General features: G+C 34.7%; 1 protein-coding gene across 1 annotated transcript in view; it reads left to right on the forward strand.

Moving 5' to 3' along the window:
* LOC128999825 (uncharacterized) overlaps nucleotides 1–15,427 on the forward strand; it is a 176,737-nt gene that overhangs the window by 37,441 nt on the left and 123,869 nt on the right. Inside the window, exons 7-8 of the mRNA XM_054426521.1 lie at nucleotides 12,951–13,363; nucleotides 13,575–13,608. Coding sequence (XP_054282496.1) covers nucleotides 12,951–13,363; nucleotides 13,575–13,608 — 447 coding nt within the window. The remainder of the gene's footprint in view (nucleotides 1–12,950; nucleotides 13,364–13,574; nucleotides 13,609–15,427) is intronic.

Genomic DNA, 15,427 nt, shown 5'->3' on the forward strand with positions numbered 1-15,427 from the left:
AGACAAGAAAACAAAAACACTAATAAACAATCTTTCCGAAGACAAATTTCTATCTGAAAATGCTGTGAATGAACTCAGTGATAAAATTAACACATTAAAAGAAGAATTAACAAAACTTAGAATACAAAGGAAAAATCTAAACAAAGAAATACAAACTCTACAGGAAGAGAAAAATGACCGATTTATGAATAAAACCTCTAAAGAAACAAGCAAAAAATGTTTACCAATTGTATATAAAAATAATGATGAAGATAATTACATAAATGACATACAGTTACAGTCTTACTTTCAATGTATTTCAGATTAAATATCTGCCATTAGAAATGACATAATTTTAGTAGGACCTACAGTTACACAATTACTCATGTACTGTTCCGAATATGATAATATTATAACACAAACATCTCTACATTTCAATGAAGCTAAATATGTTTTCTTTTCTGTCAACAACTCTCCAAAAAATCAAAATAGCAATGGAAACAATGGAAGCCATTGGAGTTTATTGGTGTACAGTAAAATCTATAATACTTTTCGTCACTATGACAGTGTATATGGTTTAAATGAAAAATATGCTAAACTTTTATCAACAAATGTGAAAATGGATGCTTCCTTCAAGTCAGTTGAAACATCCCAACAAAAACCAAACTTTGAATGTGGTTTACACGTTATAGTTAATGCGAAATTAATAATAAATCAAATTGTAAACAATAAGTATGTTCATATGGAAGTAAAAAAAAAAAAAAAAAAAAACTCTTTACCCCAATCCCCAAAAAAATAACACCCACTTTGAAATCAAAGAAGTAAATGACTGTAAAAATCTTGAAGAACAGAAAATATCCTCAGGAGAAGAAAGTACATCCAGTCCAATCCTAAAAAAAAACGGATCAATTTCATAAGATTAACAAACCTATAATAAAATTAAGACCAAAATCTACAAAAGTGATAAACCAAACTTCATTCAAAAACAGATTTTCAATACTTGGATCAAATGAAGTAGAAATTACTAGCACAAATATAACAAATATTAATGAAAATACAAAAAAAGTAAATAATCTTAATAAAAACTCAACTCCTATAACCAATGAAACTGAATCACATAAAAAATCAAAAAAAGGAAAACATTTTAGTACAGTATTAAAAGATAAAACCAAATTCTTACCAGATTGTCAAGCTAAAATTAATAATAACGTACCAAACAACAATGAAGACGAAACGGAAAATCATGTTGATGTACTGAATTCTTCTACTAGTATGATAAAAAACAAAAAGATTGAAAACATTGAAAATAACCATACTCGCAAAGAGAAAACGAAATTGAATTCTATCTCATTAATAAAAAATACCCCCGCCGCAGCTAACCTGCTGTCTAAGCGAATTTCCATTTGGCTGAATTGCTTTTCAATTGATCTATTTAAATAAAATTAGGTTTAACGAGTACCTAGGTTTGCTGCTACAAGGAAACTAATAAAGTGTGTGTTTTAAGTAAAATAATTATTGCTTAGTATAAAATGAATATATTTGCCAAGTTTGATCAAAAGATATCCATAAACAAGCAAACTACAACATTTTACAATATTCTCCATAAGAATAACATGGGGATTTTAAATTTACAATTTTTTTAGTTTTCTCCGTAACCAATAACCGTGCAAAAACACTTTGACATACTGAATTGTTTGTTTTTTTAAGCTCTTTAAGAAGAATTAGAGGAAAATTGGGAAATTTTGTGTTTTGAGGGTCAAAAGTGAGAAAAACCAATTTTTACCCCATAAAACCCCCCATAAAACCCTGTTCCCATGGTCCGATCATGCTGGATCGCGAACTCATTCAAGTTTATCCCGCCTTACACCTTCAAACCAAATTTCATCAAAATCGGATAAAAATTACTCAAGTTATCGTGTTCACGGACACATATATATATATATAAATCTATATATATATATATATATACATATATAAAAATTTGAACGAATGGTGTTTTTGGCCTCTGGGGACATCAAAATGAAAAAGTAAATCGGTCCCGGGCCTAAGTCTTACCATGAGACCTACGGTAATAGCTACTTCCCTATAGGGAAATTCGCTAATAAAATACGAATTTTATCAGACAGTCATGGAAGAAGCATAAGAAACTTGCTAAACAAACATATTAAACATGACGAATCATTTGAAGTTTATAGTTCTGTAACACTAAATAATGGAAAAATGGTCCAAATTTTAAGTAATGAAAATAGTTTTGACTATAATAAAAATAGTATAGATAAAAATGATTTTATAATAATTATGTGTGGAACAAATGACATTTGCTTAGAATTAAATATTGATGAATTTTTCAAAAACATTTAAGAAAGAATAAGAAGATTATCTTACACAAATGTTTGTATTATTGGCCTACCTTGGAGATACGATTCCCCAATGCTGAACAAAAAAATATCAACAATAAATGAAACGCTATATGAATTGACTATTTTACATGAACATACAAATTTCATAAGTTGTTCACATATCTCACGCTCCTTTTACGCAAACCACGGACTCCACTTCAATAGAAAGGGTAAATTAGAGCTTACCAAATTAATAACCAATTATATCTATAACAATAAATTTGAATCAGTTATCAAACAAATTCCTGTTAGAAAAACCGAAAGAAATTATTTTTTTGAGAAATGTCAAAACAAAAGACACATAGTTTAACAAATATCAGCATTAAAAACCAAGTTGTACAGACAAATTCTAGTAATCTTAAAGTTATGCATCAAAATATTAATGGTTTATTAGGAAAAAACTCATTCTCACTGAGCATCACTTAAAAGAAAATGAGATAACTGTATTGTTATTAAATGGATATATCTATGCATCATCGTATTGCCGAGATAACGTACAAAAAGGCGGAGTATGTATATTTGTTAAAGAAACCATCAAATTTATAGAACTAAATGTTAAATGTTACAGCATTGAAACTGAATGTGAACTCACAGCAATTAAAATACTAAATGCACAAAATGCCTTAACAATAATTGGTGTTTATAGACCTCCAACCAACAACTTTGATATATTTTTTAGACAATTTGTAAACTGTTTACAAGACATAAATAATTTAAAGCATAATACACTGATTGCTGGAGATTTCAATATAGACTACTGTTCAAGTAAAAGTGAAAAAAGAACTTTCTTATATCATGTCAAGCTTTGGATTAATCGATACCATATTATCATACACTCGTGAATTCAAAAATTCAAAATCAAGGATCGACAATATATTTACAAATATTGAACCAAAAAATGTAAACGCCTATGTAATTATCACAGCTATCTCAGACCACCCCATGGTGGTCTGACCCATGGTGGACCATTCAAATAGCTATAATAATAAAAAAAGATTCTGTCGTAGACACCAGGAACTAGAGGAGGAACGTACAGTGATACCGAATAAACCTATGTTTTGTTCTAATTTTGATAAATTTTATGAAGACAATGAGACCTGGAGCACCTACTTGGTAAGAATAGACAATTTCTTTGACTTAAATGTGATCACATCAGAAGTAAAGAAAAGGCAGTATCTGATAATTTGTTTAACACCTAAAGTATTCCAAGATCTAAGGATTAGCCTAAGCCCATCTAACGCAGAAGATAAAAGTTATAACTAGGTGGCGTTCGCAGAGGCATCCACAAAATTGAGCGGAGTCATCAAGGGTTCATATGCATGCATGCATGCGTTGCGGGTCTAAAGTAGCATCTTTGACTTTAATACCACTTCTGTATCCAATAGTCAATTGTAGCATTATTACTCTTTAGGGAGTAAAAATCGTTTTTAGCCTCTATGGAGTAAAAATCAGCTGTTGTCAACTCAGTTGTAAATTTCTATTGTAAATAATTGCATGTATCAATTCTTGCTTCGTAATCATTTTAACCTACAGTCTACAGTCTCTTCCCATAGCATTTTAGCATTGCAGATACATTAATCCATTCCCACGCTCAACACTGCTCACCTTTAGGCCTACTACTTCCTTCACCACCCCCTACTTCGTGGACCTGTTTCCCTCTCTTCCCATAGAATTTTAGGATTGCAAATACATTAATGTAATTGCCAAATACAGTTCCCTTCCCACACTCTGCATTGCAAACCTTACTACTTCCTTCACCATTTCCTACGTCATAGAACTGTTTCCTTTCCTTCTCATAGCATTTAAGTATTAGTTACATATATCTATCTGCCCAAACGGTCCCCCCACTCGCACTGCCAAATGAGACAATAGGGAGTTTCCCTCCCTTCCCAAAAGATTTGAGGAATGCAGATACCTTATTCTAATCTCATAAACAGTTCCCACACTCCGGACTGCTCACCTTTACTACTTCCTTTACCACTTCCTACGTTGTGGGGCCTGTTCCTTCCATTCTCATAGCATTTTAGGATTGAAGATACATTAATCTAACTGTCACAGATGGTTCTCACACTATGCTCATACTTTACTGCTTCCTAAGCCACTTCCTACATCGTGGACCTGTTTTCATCACTTCCCATAGAATTTTAGTATTTTAGATACGTTAATCTAATCCCCACACTCTGAACTGCTAGCCTTTACTACTTCCTTCACCTCTTCTTACGTCGCGGACCTGTTGCCCTCTTTTTCCATAGAATTTTAAGATTGTAGATACCTTAATCTAATCGTCATAAACAGTTCCCACACTCCGGACTGCTCGCGTTTACTACATCCTTCACCACTGCCTACGTCTCGGACCTGTTTCTCTCCCTTCCCAAAGAATTTTAGGAATGCAGATACCTAAATATAATCGTCATAAACAGTTCCCACACTCCGGACTGCTCACGTTTACTACTTCCTTCACCAGTTCCTACGTCATGGACCTGTTTCCCTCCCATCCCATTGCATATTAGGGTTGCAGATACCTTAATCTAATCGTTATAAAAAGTCCCCACACTCCGGACTCTTCGCCTTTACTAATTCCTTCACCACTTCCTACGTCACGGACCTGTTTACCTCCCTTCCCTTAGCATCATTGGATTGCAAATACCTTATTCCAATGATCATACAGATACCACACTCCGAACATCTCGCCTTTACTACTTCCTTCACCATTTCCTACATCACGGACCTTTTTCGTTCCCTTTCCATAGCATTATAGGATTGCAGGTACCTTAATCTAATCTAATCGTCATAAACAGTTCCCACACTCCAGACTACTCGCCTTTACTACTTCCTTCACCTCTTCTTACGTCGCGGACCTGTTGCCCTCTTTTTCCATAGAATTTTAAGATTGTAGATACCTTAATCTAATCGTCATAAACAGTTCCCACACTCCGGACTGCTCGCGTTTACTACATCCTTCACCACTTTCTACGTCGCTGACCCGTTTTCCTCCCTTCCCATCGAATTGTAGGAATGCATATACCTAAATTTAATCGTCATAACCAGTTTCCACGCTCCAGACTGCTCACCTTTACTACTTCCTTTACTACTTCCTTCACTACTTCCTGCGTCACGGACCTCAAGCTAGTGTCGTCATTTGATTAGATTTATGATCCATACCGTTTCTGTTCTAATATCTGTGGAATAATGCTATCAGCTATTTCTTTATCTACTGCATTCAAGCAAGAGTCAACAGCTGATCATATGTCTTTGTTTATGGGTCAAATACTGCTTCCATAAGGATTACATTGAAACTTTGAGACCCAGTGGGGCGGATTCCTGAGAGACTTTTTTAACGCCATATAGATGTTGGCACTCACCGATATGGTCTTTATCACCATGCACAATTTGAAAACGATTGATTCAGCCGTCTAGGAGGAGTTTGCGTATTACGAAATGCATAAGAGTCGACGTATAAGAGCTTCGCTCGCTCCGCTCAATGAATTGTGTGAAATTTTACAAATACTAGTGGCTTGTAGGGGCAGTAGCCCCTATGTATATATTGTAGTAATTATTTTGTACAAATTATTAGTCCCATGGGTTACCCTACCTTGATTATCGTTTAACATTATTGTATATTATAATATGTATAATAGTTATTACATACCTGCATAATGCATTTTGAGGTCTGCTCTGTTAAAAATAAAAATTACAAAGGATTTTTCATGCGGTGTGTTTATAGTATAAACTTTCTAATCATAATACAACTAAGGATAATTTTCAATGATAATCTTCATGACTATTAATTAAATGTATATACATTTCTTTGAATATAGACAAATTCACTTAGATAAAATACATGGAGATAAATTTTTCAAATAAATGCCAATTTTTGTGAAAATTTTCATTGTAAACTTAAACGGCATATTAGGATCTGTGGATATTAGTATTATTTTTGGCATGGAAAATACGTTTCCTTTGCCTACTCCAGTAATTACTACTAACTTTACACTTTTTCCAGTAATACCTAACACAACCAATCGTACTCCATTAACTAATCCAGACCCTAGCTTCATATTTCTAATGAGCATCACTATTGAACCAACTTTTAAAACTAATTTGTGTGGTGGCATTCCAGATCGTGCAATTAAATTAATATAGTCAATTGGTAGGTTCAACCTCTCTTAAGGGTTAGTATACATATTACAGTGCATATTACATATTACCATATGCTTTAAATAAAGTTAAACCACATGTTTTAATGTAAACAAAGCAAACATGACCTAGATTCCAATGTTATTTAAATGTGAATTATTTTATTCTGTCACAACCTTTTGGTGCATAATTAAGAAAAATGAATAATTTTCCCCAAAATTTCATGCCCAGACCTTTAAAATGAGACCCCTCCCAGCTTTCTACGCCCTCCGGTTCGCTCACAATTTCATTGTAAAATTTTGGGCTTACGGAATTAGATATATAGATTACTTAAGCCTAAGGGTAGTATTATCGCGGAGCAACACAAGTTTTCTAAACAAGTCCAGAAACCTTGGGAATCTGTAGGTAGGTTTTTCAGTTCCCACACTCCGGACTGCTCACGTTTACTACTTCCTTCACCAGTTCCTACGTCATGGACCTGTTTCCCTCCCATCCCATTGCATATTAGGGTTGCAGATACCTTAATCTAATCGTTATAAAAAGTCCCCACACTCCGGACTCTTCGCCTTTACTAATTCCTTCACCACTTCCTACGTCACGGACCTGTTTACCTCCCTTCCCTTAGCATCATTGGATTGCAAATACCTTATTCCAATGATCATACAGATACCACACTCCGAACATCTCGCCTTTACTACTTCCTTCACCATTTCCTACATCACGGACCTTTTTCGTTCCCTTTCCATAGCATTATAGGATTGCAGGTACCTTAATCTAATCTAATCGTCATAAACAGTCCCCACACTCCAGACTACTCGCCTTTCGTACTTCCTTCACCTCTTCTTACGTCGCGGACCTGTTGCCCTCTTTTTCCATAGAATTTTAAGATTGTAGATACCTTAATCTAATCGTCATAAACAGTTCCCACACTCCGGACTGCTCGCGTTTACTACATCCTTCACCACTTTCTACGTCGCTGACCCGTTTTCCTCCCTTCCCATCGAATTGTAGGAATGCATATACCTAAATTTAATCGTCATAACCAGTTTCCACGCTCCAGACTGCTCACCTTTACTACTTCCTTTACTACTTCCTTCACTACTTCCTCCGTCACGGACCTCAAGCTAGTGTCGTCATTTGATTAGATTTATGATCCATACCGTTTCTGTTCTAATATCTGTGGAATAATGCTATCAGCTATTTCTTTATCTACTGCATTCAAGCAAGAGTCAACAGCTGATCATATGTCTTTGTTTATGGGTCAAATATTGCTTCCATAAGGATTACATTGAAACTTTGAGACCCAGTGGGGCGGATTCCTGAGAGACTTTTTTAACGCCATATAGATGTTGGCACTCACCGATATGGTCTTTATCACCATGCACAATTTGAAAACGATTGATTCAGCCGTCTAGGAGGAGTTTGCGTATTACGAAATGCATAAGAGTCGACGTATAAGCGCTTCGCTCGCTTCGCTCGCTCCGCTCAATGAATTGTGTGAAATTTTACAAATATTACTTAAGCCTAAGGGTAGTATTATCGCGGAGCAACACAAGTTTTCTAAACAAGTCCAGAAACCTTGGGAATCTGTAGGTAGTTTTTCCAAGACCTAAAAAACTTAGCCAGCAAATGTGATTGCAAATGACCAAAATTTTACACGTCGACAACTGACGTCCACTTGCGACAGCAGTTTATTTCAGGACTTTATGATGGAAAGTTGTTGTCAAAATTAATGGAAACTCATTAAAATAAAGTTTTAACCAATGTCTTGAAATAGCTAGTAACTTTGAACAAATCAAAAGTGAAACAGCAAGAATCCAAGAATCAAATTCGTGTTCAATAGTGGAAGAACAATTTCAGATTCAAGGAAGAACGCTGGGTATTCGCAAGGAAGAAATGTAGTACCTAAGCTTGTTTTAGGTGAGGAGGAAACCATCACATTAGTACCTGCGAAAGTCCTACAGACATAAAGTGTTGGAATTGCCTAAGAAAGGAAAGTCCCAGCAAAGTTTGTTGGAGAAAGAATGAAAACATATGACAAGCTGACGACGCTACGCCAGATAATGGATATGACGATGAGGGTGAGTGTCAAAATCCACCGTTCATGTCTATGTTACCCATTGTGGATAGGCAGAAGAAATGTAGTAAATTTACTAAACTCTCTGATAGTGCATATCAACCAGAAGTGGTCAACAGGCCGAGGAAAATTATGTTAGAGTGCACCGTTGACGACAAGAGTAACTCTTTTGAGTTGGATACTGGTGCTGCTATCAGTACCTTTGCGTACCTTTGCATCTGTTTAGAAAATATTTTCCAGAAAAGATTCTCAATAGAACAAGAATAAGGTTAGGAACATATACAGGAGAAATAATTCGCCCCTTAGGTTTTGCAACGGTCAAAATTTGTCATAATGATCAAATATCTGTGGGCAACCTTTATGTTATTCGGGGAAATGTTGACAGGGTTTTTGGATGAGAATGGTTGAAACTATTCATCATTGAGCTTCAGAAGGATCACTCAAGTAAGCAGGATGGAAACGCAGTGGGATACAACAAGTCATTGACAGGAGGCCGGTGCCACGATAGGAATGGATCTAAACACCAGGCGCTAGACCAGATAATCATAGAGGCCGAGACTCGATCGGCCGCCAAGAGACAGGCGAGAGCTGAGGCCAGAGGAATCAGGATGAGGGAACTAGAAGGTCATCAGCCGTACAGCGAATATTACTTTAAAAACTACGATATATACTCCACTCCAAAATAGGGTAGGTACCAAACATCCCAGAACTAGCTCTGTCACCAATACTAGATCTCAGCTATGCTCAAAGAACAGCTACAACTCGTCAAATTGTACTTCTGAGGACTCTCTGGAGGAAGTCAACAGCATACAAGTTGTCAGGATGGATCTAAGGGAATGTGAGGAGAAGTTCCGTAAGGCTATGGTTGCCAAGACACAACTGGACAGTGAGAGAAGGCTATACTACCGTATCAGGTGGATATGTCAAAGGAAAAATACGAGGATTTGGAGAAACAACATATTCAGTTGTTGAAACAACACAAAAATACCTACCGACAGTTTGAACACATCAAAAGGAGAAAGAACAAACTACAGGAAGATCTGGTTAGGAGCTCAGTTTGTGGAGTTGTTGCAATTGATTCAGGATAAGGGTCTTGTGGTTGTAGAGGGTGAAGAGGATGATGGTGAGGGTGAGTTCAAAAAACCGAGGACCAAACCCCTGAAGAAGGCTGGAGAGGAACTAGCAGACGTCCTATAACATAGATATGGGTCTGTAGACATTCAGTTGAAGCGGTTTAGCGGTTTGTAGAAGAATGTAATGGGTTGTTGGATGAGCTACGAGGACTCACACTAGAGTTAAAGGAGGAGAGAGCTTCACGAGTTCTACACTGATGACCAGGATGATATACAACAAAACATTTTTTTAAAGAGCTGAGGAAAACTCAGTCTTATGTAGAGGAGCTAGAGAGAATACCTTCAGAGAAGGCTGTGAAGATTAATTTTATGGGGGAAGATTTGTTCTGTCTTTAAATAGACCATTGAGTTTTAATATGTATCAGCTGACTTATTTGATTGTTTTTTTTTATCTATATACATACCTGTTATATCTATATCTATATAGATATATATTTAAATAAATATATATATATATATTTATATCTATACCTGTTATATCTGTATCTATATACATACCTGTATATATAACAAGTATGGTTGTGATTAGGGCTACTACTATATTAATAATTGGAAACATTATAACAACATTAAGTACCCTTTTAAATTCATTTTAATTAAGAAACATTAATTAAAATGAATTTAAAAGGATACTTAATGTTGTTATAATGTTTGCAATTATTAATACCTGTATATATATAAATACGTGAGCAGTTTTCTTTTCACAGTCATAACTCTATAACGGCTTGGCGGATTTTAACGTTTGATGTGTCAAATTAAAGGTATTTTCACGTAGATGTGCAAATACGTATCAGAGTATTGAGAAAGGGCATCAATTAGTACAGTTAGGGGTAAAGTTAGGGAACGGCGGTGCTATCTGTTGACATTATCAAACAATCAAGCTCAATTCCCTTTGTTTACAACTAAACATATGGACGTAGTTTGAAATAGTTTTTAAGTTTAACCACAGACTTCAGGACTTATTACTTCCAGAGCAAAGCCGGAATTTTATATTTTCATACATCTGTTAACTAAGTCTGGTTCATAAATAAAGATATTCCTAGCAAGACCTGCTAACAAATTGTTTGTAATAGTTGAATTTACTTACCTTACATCGTATTTTACTGAACTATCATGAAGCTTTGGTTACAGTTTGAAGTGATTAAGTGAATGTTTGAAAGTGATTATTCACAGTGAAGTTACCTATTACATTACCATATTATCATGTAATTTACTATGCGTATCAATATTACTTTGTAGTGTTTTCTGTTTAATGGTTAACTTTAGTATTTTATCTCAGTTTAAAATTAAATGCTACCAGTAAGACGAAGAACTGCGAGTGGCTGGAGGGACCCCAAAGTGACCACTTGCATCAACATCCCAATTTGATGGATACAAAGTGGCAGTACTGCTCCGTGGTGATACATCTAACCTCCGACAAATTAACGTTAAATTTGTACATTGTGGTGGCTTACATTTTAAGCAAGAAAAGACTGGATGAGACAGTTAAATTTTTACTCTTTGTTGCAATAAATGAAAGGTTCGTTTACCTCATTTGCAGAATTCATCATACTTTCAGGAACTTATTGTAAACTCCGAATCTGAAAAAAAACAGAGCTGTGAGGCTTGGATTCAGAAATTATCTGGATAAAATTAGTCAATTCAATTCCACCTTTGCCATGGTCAGCTCTAAAGCTCATTTTGACGAGAGGGTCACACAGGGGATCCACAATTTTAAGATCCATGACACGTTTTACCACCGAGTAGGTAATCTAATTCCTCAAGAAGGTCATAATCCTAAATACGCACGGATCTATAAGTTCGACATTGGAACCCAACAGCGCATGTAAAACAATTGAAACAAAAAATGCAATGAAAAAATACGTGAGAAATAGGGTTACAATGCCAACCCATTTGCCCAATTTTAAAAACTGTGGCAGAATTTTGTAGAGACGAGAGCTGCGAGGAGTTAGATTCTTATGTGCATGGTAAGAGACAAAAGAAGTAAACCGCGACTTCCCTCGCTACAATGATGCTACCTGTATATATGTCGCAGCTATTTTAAATCTGAAAACAGAGCACCACCTGGCCAAATAAATCTTTGTTTTATTTTCAAATACTAATAGTGTTAAACGTGAATCCGTTCTAGATGCGTTTAAATCCACTCGTATGTTCCCAACCGGAGACTTTGGTTGGGGCACCTAATTCAAACATGCCTAAAACAGAACATATCGTAGAAATAAATTAACTATGCTTTAGTACGTGTCGTACTGGTTGGCGCCAAGAGAGGGATTTAGTTTGCTACGTTAGGCCTGAAAAGCTCACTTTACAGTGTGTGGTTGATATCTACTTTCTTATAGAAGGCACCCGCCTACAGTACATAATAGATAACAAAAGCCGTATGAGAACGGATCTCTATTTAAATATTATTGTACCGTAGATTACTTTTATAATTTTTTACAACATAATATTTTTCATATTTCTATAATCAGTCATAGGAATTACTTTAGAGTGACTCTATGATTGAGGTTTTGCTGTTTATGTTTTTTCTTCTTCATTATTTTATTACAAGTTGCATTTTTGCTCGATTTCGAGCAACAGGTTATCTAGTTGGTATTAAAACAGGGTTTATGTAGTATTGTTTTTATCTTTAAATAACTTACACAGTCCAATACAAACCTGATGGTTTTAGGTGTTTGAAATCAGTCCAATTTTTTTCACGTTATGTAATATGTGACTCACAAACAACATTTTTTTCATTTAGAATATTATGAGATTTTTTCTTGCATTTAAATTTGTATATAGGTTCTTTGAACGCGTTTCCATTTACAAAGAGAATATGATACAATATTTTTAATCTTCCCTTTAAAAAAGCTTAATTATTATATTTGAATCTATAAAACTGGAAATATTTAGTCTCTAGGTCACTATGTACAAAAGTTGTTTTTTTCTTATTAAACCTAGTTATATATTACGTTAATTTCAATATCAAACCCAAAGCTTACAATGATGCTGGGCCCAATCAATAGTTGTATTAACAAGCATACCTAGTTCAAGTAAGCATATCTGTGTTTCAAACAATTCCCCTTAAATGTTACAAATAAAAATTCATTCATTGAGGCAGCGGCGGAGAATCTTGAATGCATATTTTAAACTGGATATGAATCCACAGTGAGTGTAGAAAAAAACCCCTGCTGATGTTTCACACATTATTAGCCTTTTATAACCCAATGATTGTTTTTACAGTTCAAGAAATGGTTTCGGCACATGAAGAATACAAAGTTGGTCTGCATGAAAACACCCTGACATTAGTGACAGTCTACAGATTACCGTCTAATTTGGTTCTGGAATGCTACAAAGCTTCTAAACAGGAAGATTCGACATTTTATTCGGTGTTCTCCGATGCAGGAAAAACCCACGCTGTAACTATTAAAATGTTTGATTGTTCGTCAAAAGATAATTTTTTCAAAATATTATTTGTTGAAAGAATCAAATTTGATGAAAATAATTGGGTGACTGTAGTAGGAAGTCGAAGATCGGAAAATGATGAATGGTGTTCTTACGGTATTACACCAAAAATAAAAAATTATGAGACAACAACACCATTTGATGCTTGGGTCTACTATGACTTCAAGCCTAAGGATGGCCATTGGAATGAGGTAAGGACTTAGTTTTTTGGATTAACGGGTTTCAGACCTCAATTAGGTAGTTAATACTTAGTAATATTACACTTGAACACGAGGAAAACTTAAAAAATCTTGCCAGCTTTACTAGTAGATCGAACTTTATGGTGAATGTCACCGTTGAAACACCTTGACGTCATTCATCTTGTATGTGTTTAAAGTGTTTCTTAATGGTGCGTTTTTTCAGATTTCTGCAGACGCACTTTACACATCGCTTGAAGGTAAGAAATTTGTTGTTTAATTTAAGTTGAATTGTGAGACAGACAAAGTTTAATTGAACTGTGAAAAAAACAAATAACCACGACACATTTCATTAAAGTCGTTCGACTTCGAACGTTTTTTTTTTTTTTCAGAGGACCCAGAAAGTACATATCCCACCATAACTCAATCCAAAGAAGTTTTAACGAAAACTATACTTTATCAATATAACCTTTGGGGCAAAAAAAAATTGAAAATGGAATTTAGGAGTAAAAGATTCTAAATAAACAATTAAGTTAAAACATTAAAAAACTACTATAATTCTTTGGCCATATTTAGTATATGTTTCAAAGACTGTTTATGAACAACTTAGATCAAATTTACAGTAGAGATGACTTCTAATATGTAGGGTGAAAGTATTTCCCGTATAAGCATCTTAATTTGTTTTCAACGTAATAATCAAACAGACCCCCTCCCCCTTTGATTCTTCAGTAGTAAAGATATACGGTAAATTGGTCTTGGCTTATACATCATGTCACGCTATTCCAGAAAAACAGAAGAATTTTGCCTAATCAAGATAAATAGGCAGGTGTAAAGTATGTAAAACATATCAACTACATATTTGACACAGTTTCAAAGTAATGTAACAGCAACAGCGGTAATGTGTAACAAATATCAAGCTTTGTATGAAATAAACCTCTATATATTTCATTGTTATTTTTATAATTATTCTGATCTTAACTAAGTTTAAACAATAGTAATTACGAGGGACAGATGTTTTAAAATACAATGTTTAATGGTATATAAATTATTTATAAAAACTAGGTTACAAAACTCTTCAGGGGGTGGGGATTTTAGTAGACTGTGAATCAAAAGATTTCTTTTAGGCCTAATGTAAAATTCAATAAAATAATTTGGAAACAATAACAATAACTTAATTTAGCCAGATTTTGATTCTGATTATTTTTTTCTTTCCTTTTGTTGATGTTAATGAAAAGGAGGTAGGTCTAGTCCCAAAATAGATGCTGATGAAGTCTATATTATTAATTAATAATTAAATGGAATTTTCTCAACAATCTTCTTTAAATAATCTTTCTTCTGGATAATAGGCATAATTCTTCTTTCTTTATTTCCCTTTAGTTTATAATTTGAATTACTTTTTAATTTAATTTAGCACAACTAAGTTAAAATATTAACTGATTATCTCTTCTTCATGGAAACCTTATCTGCACTGTTCATTGTTGACGATCATTTCTTTACTTTTTATGCGGTGGGGCACACGGAAGATTTCTCAGGTGCCGTTTGACACTTTGACGTCACTAACTGACTAACTGCTGACGTCACTAACTGCTGCGTCTGAAGAAACAGACAATTGTATAATTTGTCTATTATTAAATTAAACTGTCATAACCTAACCAAACTAACCAAACGTGCTGATAGTGAAAAAATCGAATGAAGGTTTACTAATCTAAAAAATAGTTTTGTTAATAAAATAAAATTATAAATGCCAAAATTCAATTTTTCAATTTTTCAATTATAAAATGAAACTGTCATAACCTAACCAAACCAACCAAACTTGCTGATATGAAAAAATTGTTGACAAAAAGCTAGTGCTTCCAGCGGGATTCGAACCCGGTACTTTAGGAAGGTACATCAGCCCGACACGCTATCCACTACACCACCGAGGCCGATAGCTCACCCGTATCGTTGCGGTAATGGTGTTCCCTCAAAGTGACGTCAGCAGTTATTGACAAACGGCACCTGAGAAATCTTCCGTGTGCCGTTTTGACTTTCTATGGGGTTCACACATTTAAAACATGTGTTGAAATTTGTTTGTAATCT

This window comes from Macrosteles quadrilineatus, unplaced genomic scaffold (assembly GCF_028750875.1).
Source record: "Macrosteles quadrilineatus isolate MER2022 unplaced genomic scaffold, UCM_ALF_1.0 Scaffold_8__2_contigs__length_117827958, whole genome shotgun sequence".
NCBI classification, from domain to species: domain Eukaryota; kingdom Metazoa; phylum Arthropoda; class Insecta; order Hemiptera; family Cicadellidae; genus Macrosteles; species Macrosteles quadrilineatus.